This window comes from Myodes glareolus, chromosome 9 (genome assembly GCF_982192425.1).
Source record: "Myodes glareolus chromosome 9, mMyoGla1.1, whole genome shotgun sequence".
Lineage (NCBI taxonomy): Eukaryota > Metazoa > Chordata > Mammalia > Rodentia > Cricetidae > Myodes > Myodes glareolus.
Genome location: NC_142034.1, coordinates 39,049,182 through 39,057,231, shown reverse-complemented (window position 1 = coordinate 39,057,231; position 8,050 = coordinate 39,049,182). Strand labels below are relative to the sequence as shown.

At 45.5% G+C, this 8,050-nt stretch overlaps 1 protein-coding gene across 1 annotated transcript; it reads right to left on the bottom strand.

Annotated features, from left to right (window-relative positions):
- Positions 1–4,296: 4,296 nt before the first annotated feature.
- Positions 4,297–5,849, bottom strand: LOC146893229 (C-C motif chemokine 3-like). Its single transcript, XM_087909536.1, has 3 exons — positions 5,689–5,849; positions 5,041–5,152; positions 4,297–4,816 (listed from the first exon to the last, which is right to left on the bottom strand). Exons 1-3 carry the CDS (start codon positions 5,762–5,764, stop codon positions 4,726–4,728), a joined length of 279 nt encoding a protein of 92 aa, XP_087765662.1. The 5' UTR covers positions 5,765–5,849; the 3' UTR covers positions 4,297–4,725.
- Positions 5,850–8,050: the final 2,201 nt, after the last annotated feature.

Genomic DNA, 8,050 nt, shown 5'->3' with positions numbered 1-8,050 from the left:
TGGCTCACACCTTTAATCTTTAATCCTATAACTTGGGGGGGGGGGGTGGGCAGAGGCACGTGGATCTCCATGCAGATCTCCTGACAGCAATTTATGTAGCTTTGTTTGGGTTTTGTGTCCCCCAAATTGACCAATGGTTTCAAAAATCTTCTTTACCCAATCCCAAGATTGGGTACCCACTTTACCCAATCCCAAGATGCCAAGACATGTACTCCCTACTTGCGGCATTTCCCCTTTAAAATCTTGTCTTTTTCTGAGCTCGAGCAGCATCCTCTTTCACCCACTGCACCAGTGTGCTGGAGTTTTGTGGACCTAGCTAAAGTTTGCTAAACTAAGACCCTCATGTATTTTGCATCAGATAACAATTCTGTGGATTCGTCTGGGATTCATTGATATGGGCATAATAAACTTTTGTACTCCACAGAGCAAAAGACAAGAAATACATACATCACATACAAAATGTGAATGCCCTTAATATGCCAACAAAGAAAATCAACAATAGCCCACCCCTTAGTCTATTCTATATCCTTCCCCCAGAACAGAGGCCTGTATTTCCTTTGGGAAGACCCCCTTCCTTTTATTTGTCCAATTTTAAATTGATATGAAATTACTTAGACATATGTACCTTGATTAACCTCAGCAAACAGCAAAACCCATCACAAGTATTTGGATAGCAAGTCAAATTTAAAAAAACCTGAAGTTTGTTTTGTTTTCTTCTCAGTGAAACTCACTCTTCCCTTAGCACCAACAAAAAAAGGATTCCTGTAAGTCTGTCAGGGTCTGGTTGTCTTCCTTGAAATCCATCTAAGAGAGAGATTCCAAACCAGAAGCTGCATCTGGGTTGCCTGGGGCCACAGCTCACTTTGTACCTGACAGTGTTTTTTAGCTCAGCCTGTTCAACTTAGATTGGAAGGGCTTCCTCCTCAAAGCAGCTACCAAACACCCTGAGAAAGCCAGAGCACTCTACCACATAGAAATATGGCCCTGGCAAAAGTCTGGAACATCTGAATAAGAAAAGGCCAGTAAGTGATTTCAGTGTGCACCAGCATGGCCCAGAGGCTCTTGAAATCATGGCTTGATGGGCCCACTGCCTAAGGGTTGGGAAAGGCTTGCAACTTGTGTTTCTAGTTCCCAGATGATGGCCCTTCAGCTGTCCAGGCACCACCTTTGGAGAGCCACCATTGCCTTAGCAGTCTGCCTTGGGCCCTTTGGTTCTATTCAGATGGAAGCAACAGAAGCCATGGGAGTCCCTCAGTGTCAGGAAGGCTCTGCCTTGAGTGCCTGGCCCAACACCAGCTTAGAACTGATGTTTACAGCTTTGTCAGTCAGCTTTGGTGGCTGCTGTTTCGCAGCCATTCTGCCACCACAGCTCTTGGCTTCTGCAGTCTCTTGGTTTTCTGAGGCCTCTCTTCGTTCTCTGTGGTCTCTCACCTTCTCTGCACCTCTGCTGTTGCTTGAAGACACAGTTTAAAGGTACTGCTTCTAGACATGCCCTGAAGCTCTTTGACTCACTTCTGGCTGCTGGAGGAGCCCAGAGCTGGTAGCCATACCCTTGTCTGTGCTTTGTGCTACCTCCTCAGTCCACTCTATCAGTGGTAATTGACCACAAGCCACCAATAAGACCTCTTGAATGAGACTTTACTGGGTCTTAGCTGCAGGACATCTTGGTGTCTCTTGGGCTGACCTTAAAAAATGAACGAGGAGGGCTGTTTGTTTGACCAGCCATGCAGACGGAAAGTCTCCTGTCTGCTAACCAAAAACCTTTTACTAAATCCCCCCAGTTCATAGTTGTTCTGGTCCTGTCCACTCCAGCTGTCACGAACACATGCTTCTCCCCTTCCTACTAAAGACATCTTAAGATGCACAGAGGCACGGCTACAGACAGTGTCATCTGAAGCTGCTGGGCTGCTAGAGGCAAACTGATAGCTTTGGGGGCTATCTCAGGTTATCTGGAATGATGGTGAGTGAAACAGAGACACCCACATAATGTCGCTTAGAGCTTGTGCAGGAGATTCCACAGTGAGCGTGACAGCTCTGGCAGTTTCTGCAGGTAAGCTGAGTCTCCTACAGTTTGGGCACCTGACTAGCACCTCACTGGACAGCCATGAGATATTTAAAGCACCCAAAGCTATCAGGTCATCTTCCCAGAGAACATAAATAGATTGACAGTTCCATAGTTTGTAGGTAAAGTAAGAGTCTTAAGTAACTGTCCCCTTTGCTCGTGGGACTTCAGGATAGCAACAATGTCACTTACAATCTTGCCAACATGGGGACAAGGAGGCCTCAGCAATTGTAGCCTCTCCTTTTTAAAAAAAATACTTTTTATTTGTTCATTTTGTGTGCATGTGAGATCAGAGGACTATTTGAAGAAGTTGGGTCTCATTCTACCACATAGGTCCTGGGGCTAAACCATGCCATAAGACTTGGTGGCAGGTACCTTTATCCACCCTGCCCACCCCAGGAGTACTTCTCTCTCGGACCTCTGTCTCTACTTGATCTGGGGTAGTTGCCTGACTGGGCAGTTGCAGCAGGTCAGTAGAATAGAAGAGTCTGCAAGTAAAAGTTCGGTGTGGTGACTTGGTTGTATCATTTATGTTCTGATTTTGACCAAGTAGTTTAACCTCTCTGAGCCCGGCTTTCCCTTTCTGTCAGGTGGAGGGGGTTGATTGTGCAGTCTCAGGTGCACTCTGCACTGGCAGGTGCTTTAGTCTGCTCTCAGGCGCCCTGACAACACACACGAGAAACTCAGTTCAGCGGAAGAAAGCTTTATTTCCACTCATGGTTTCTGAAGTTGGCCAGGTACTTTCAGCCAAATGGTGAGGCCCCGTCATGGCAGAGGCAGGCGAAGAAAAGCAACGAAGGAATAGGTCTTGCTGCTACCCCAGAAATCCCACCCAACTCTCCAAACCCATTAAAGCATGACTTCAATACAGTTCACGAGGTCAGAGTCCTCATCACCAGTCACCTCTGAACACTGCAGTACTGGGGACCAATCCTTTAATACATAAGCTTTGGGAGGGGAAGGGATGTGTGGCATGGTCATGCCTTTAATCTCAGCAATTAGGAGGCAAAGGCACTCAGATCTCTGAGCTTCAGACTAGACAGGGTTACAGAATGAGACTTGACTCAAAACAAAAACAAAAAGCCAGATGGACAATGTGTAGAAAACACTGAGTTTACAGCAATCGTCAAAATTGTTCTTAAGAAAGCTTGAATCCTGGGATGCATAACTAGTATGCTACTTGAGATATTTATTTAAATTTTGACCTTTTCTTTTTTTTTTTGTTTATTCAAGTATCCGAAAACACTCTTTCCACTTCCTCCCCTCCTCCCAATGCCCTCCCGCTCCCCCCACTCCCTTTCCTCCTCCCTCACCATTCCCAAGAGCAGTCAGGGTTTCCTGTCCTGTGGGGAATCCAAATTCCTCCCCTCTCCCTCCGGGTCCAGGAAGGTGAACATCCAAACAGGCCAGGATCCCAAAAAGCCAGTCCATGCAGACGAAACAAGACCCAGTGCCATTGTCAATGGCTTCTCAGTCTTCATTTGGACCTCGGGGGCTCAGTCAGCCCCCATGTCAGCCACATTCAGAGAATCTGGTTTGATCAAATGCTCGTTCAGTCCCAGTCCAGCTGGCCTTGGTGAGCTCTCATTCGACTCTTGGGAATATACCCAGAGATGCTCTAGCATACTACAAAAGTATTTGTTCAACTATGTTCATAGCTGCACTATTTGTAATAGCCAGAACCTGGAAACAACCTAGGTGCCCCTCAATAGAAGAATGGTTAAAAAAGGTGTGGAACATATACACATTAGAGTTCTACTCAGCGGTAAAAAACAATGACATCTTGAATTTTGCATGCAAATGGAAGGAAATAGAAAACGCTTTACTGAGTGAGGTAACCCAGACCCAAAAAGAGGAATATGGTATGTACTTACTCATAAGTGGATTCTAGCCATAGTTAAAGGTCTGTGAGTCTATAATTTGTGATCCTAGAGAAGCTAAATAAGAAGGTGAACCTGAAGAAAATCATACAGTTATCCTCCTGGATATTGACCTTTTCTAAGCAGGTTCATTATGAGTTTCTTCACAAAATAGCCACCATTCCAGTGATCCACAGCCATACTTCCAGTATGAAGGGAAGTGCCCCATGGAAGTACACCCATTTTCACCTTCCCACCCCTTCCCACCACCCCTGGATCTTATTTCACATCTCTTTATTATTTGCTGTTATTCCTCTTCATCCGTAATTCTGAATTTCCAGAAAAAGAAAAAAATAAAATAAAACTCGATTCCAGTCACTTTCATAAGAGCATATTTATTATTCTTCCGTGTAAACAAAGCATCCATTGTTTCTTTGTCAGTATGTGACCTTGTCACTGCATCTACCTAGAACAGGCTGGTGACAGCCACTCCCACTGTCACCAAACACAGTGTGAGCAAGGGGAGGGGGAATGGGTGTTGGAAAGTTCCCTGAGATCTTTCAGAACACTAAAACTGTGTTTGTGTTTTCACAAACACAAGTGTGACAATAAAATAAATTACAAAAATAAATAATATTAAATTAAATTAGAATGTAAGTTGAGAGTCCCTGGGTGTAGCTACTTGGCAGCAAACAGTTTACAGGAGATGGAGCTGTGGAGGTGGCTGGGATATTCTGAAACTTAGTACCCTGCACCACACAAGGTCCATGAGAATTTCCAGGTTCCTCACTGTCTGCAAACTTTTCAGGCATTCAGCTTCAGGTGAGCGATGTATTCTTGCACCCAGGTTTCTCTGGGGTCAGCGCAGATCTGCCGATTTCTCTTAGTAAGGAAACTGTGGAGAGAGATGAGGGTCAAAGATAGGATCATTCTATAGAAGAGTCTGAGGTCCTCTGTGGCATCTCCATCCAGACCCCTATCCAAAGAGATGCTCCAGAGAGCCTCTCTCCCTGGCCCGATGTTAGGATCCTGTGCTTTTCCCTCCCCTCTATGTCTGATAAACCCTCCCTCATCCTATTCCATATCCCACTATATAAGGGAAAGCAGAACAGAACTTACATGACACCTGGCTGAGAGCAAAGGCTGCTGGTCTCATAATAGTCAGCAATGAATCTGCGGTTAATCTGCCGGCTATAGGAGAAGCAGCAGGCGGTTGGGGTGTTAGCACCATCTGCAGGGGGAAAGTAAGAATGTGTTCAAGTCAACATAGAGCAGGAAAATCAGCCAACACTACTTCTTGACAGGGTAAGGAAGGTTAGGGTTCTGAACGCATTTGGGACCAGAAAGGCGCTCTGTATATGCCTTTCTGTTCTCTCTCTCTCTCTCTCTCTCTCTCTCTCTCTCTCTCTCTCTCTCTCTGCCTCTCCCTCAGTGCTTTCTCTTTCTCTGTGGATTACCCCATCTTCCACAGTTTTCTCTGATACAAGGACACTTGGGGCATGGCCTAAGGCACCCCAAACACAGAGCTCCCTAGGCATCCTAGGGCTGGCTGGTAAGTGAATGACATTACTTCCCTCGTTCACTGTGAATCCAAGTCCCAGGTACCTACAAGAGGTTAGACATCCCCACCCCAAAGAGAGAAAAATAAAAATCTTAAAGAGAAAGATCAGTTTCTCCTCTCTTGTAGACTCTGAAGCCACAGAAAAGCCTGCTGTGGTCTGCCCAAAGACCAGAGTGGGGACATGCGCTGTAGTGATGTGGACTCACAAAGAGCTGAGAAGACGTGGTCACAGAGAGCCATGGTGCAGAGAAGGACAGCCAGGGCAGCTGTGGGGACCTTCATGATGCAGAGCAGGTGATGGAGCTGGGGCTTGTCAGCAGAGACCGGTCCTCACTGTCGCTTGTGTCCGGCTGGCATCTGAAGCCATATGTCCCTTCTCTTTATAGGCAGCTGGGCAGAGGGGAAATGGAATCGGGGGTGTGGAGGGAAATTTTTAAGCACAGAAATGGTGTCATTTTGGATATTGCACAACCCAGGGTCCTCGGTGACCACACGGGGCTCAGGATATCCAAGAATAGAATCTCTGAGGTGTAGTCCCAGCTCTCAACTCGTGACCTCTTCTTACTTCTTGTGGGGAAATTAGTTTTTCTGGTGAGCGGGAGGAGCTAGGACAATGTCAACCCAGGGCTATTCTGAGCAGGTCCCTTCTGATAGAAACCGCTCTGTGAGTGAACACTCTAGCCCTGTTCCTCACCATGGAAAGGAAACTCTGTCATTTCTCAGCTTCTCTAACCGTGTGGATGGAAGAGTTGTGGATGGTGGCTCAACAGCCCCTCCCCCACCACCATGAGCAGCTGAGTTAAAGCATTCACAGCTAGAGCTGTAGGGACTTGAGGTCACATTTCAGGTATTTGTCCAATCATCAGCTGCAGAGTGACTAGGCCACTGGGGTGGGGAGTATTTGGAGATCATAATGACACTTCATATGTGAGGAGCCTAAAAATATTTATGCCCATTAATATAGAAAAAGCCTTTCTAGGAAAGAGTTTTGTGGAAACAGTCCAAATATGAAGGCATCTTTAAACATAGAGAGAGCTGGCCCCAAACTCTCCCCTCAGGAGTTGGAGTTCACAGATTTGATACAAGAAAACTGTGGAGAGCTTCAGGCATAAGCAAAACAAGGACACACCTAAGGAAGTTGCTTCTTTCTAAGTGTCTATAGAGTTACATTTTTCAGTTTTATTTTATACTGGTTACTATCGGTACATTGCATGTGTGCAGGTCACAAGTGTGTTTATGTGTACGTGAATGTCCTGTGTGCTGTAACATGTATGTAGAGGCCTGAGGACAGGATTCATGCATCTTTCTCTTCTTTCTTTATTTATTTTTATGCTTTCAGCTTAGTGTTTTATCTATCTCTTCTTTTCAGGCATTGAACTAAGAGAGTCAAGTATATGTAGAAATTGATACTGCCTACTAAGAATTCTTGCCAGCCTTGTATTACAATTTTGAAATGAGGGACATTTCACAACCAGTCTCCCAAAGTGAAACACCCCCAGGACGATATGAGGTGCTGCTGACAGCATCAAAGATTCGCTAAGATTGACCTTTCCTGATTAAAAGATTTTGTTTCAGGAATTCTCATACCAGGGGCTGGAGAGATGTCTCAGCAGTCAGAGCAATGGATGCTCCAGCAGAGGACCTGAGTCCAGTGTCCAGCGCCCATGTGCCAGCCCACAACCACCTGGAACTGTAGCTGCTGGGGATCCAAGCCCTCTCTGACTTTCTCAGACTCATGCATGCACCCAACACTCATATGCATACAATAAAAATCATCAAAGTTTAAAAAAGCATTCTCATCCCTATGGAAAAGGAAATTAATTGCTGCTGACGAGAGGTTAAGTTTAATGCCTTTTAAAATGTGCTTCAATCCTGTGTCCTTATATTTTTCTTATTGGTACAGCATAGCACTTCTTCACTTAAATTCTTGAGAATTTCATACATTAGTAGTGTTGATGGGAGCACATATGTCCTTTATCTCTCAGGAAAGCTATGGAAAACCAAGAGTGGTAAACACACAGGGAAGTCTCTTCAATGGGAGAGATGTATAGCCTGTTTTCCACCCAGAAGTCTGGGAATGGAGGTTGCTAACAGTCTGGTGATCTGTGTTGTCTGTAGGGACAGCCCATACCAAGGTCCTACAAGCAAGACCAGAGGTGGCCAATGATCTAGGTGACTTTTGCATTATTTGTATGCCTAGGTGTTTTCCTGAGCCCCCACGACTACCACTGCAGATACTTAGTAGTCTAGGTGGCCTGTGTGCTACCCGAATGTCCAGGGACTCCCCGAAGATCCCACAACTATGACAGGAAGTGGCTAGTGACCCAAATGACCTCAAGTGCTGTCTGTGTGACCGAGACCACATCAGATCCTCCCCTGGGCCCATAAGATAATGCATGTGGCCTATCTCTAGAACCATCTTCATGGAAGAAGTGACATGTATTTTGAGAAGAGTTTCAATATAGTCATGCTTCCTTGTGCACAGGTGATTTTGTGTTACACCAGGAAACATTTTCTAACCTGTACTATACTTTAATTTGCCCAAAATAAAGAGCCCTATATCAGACT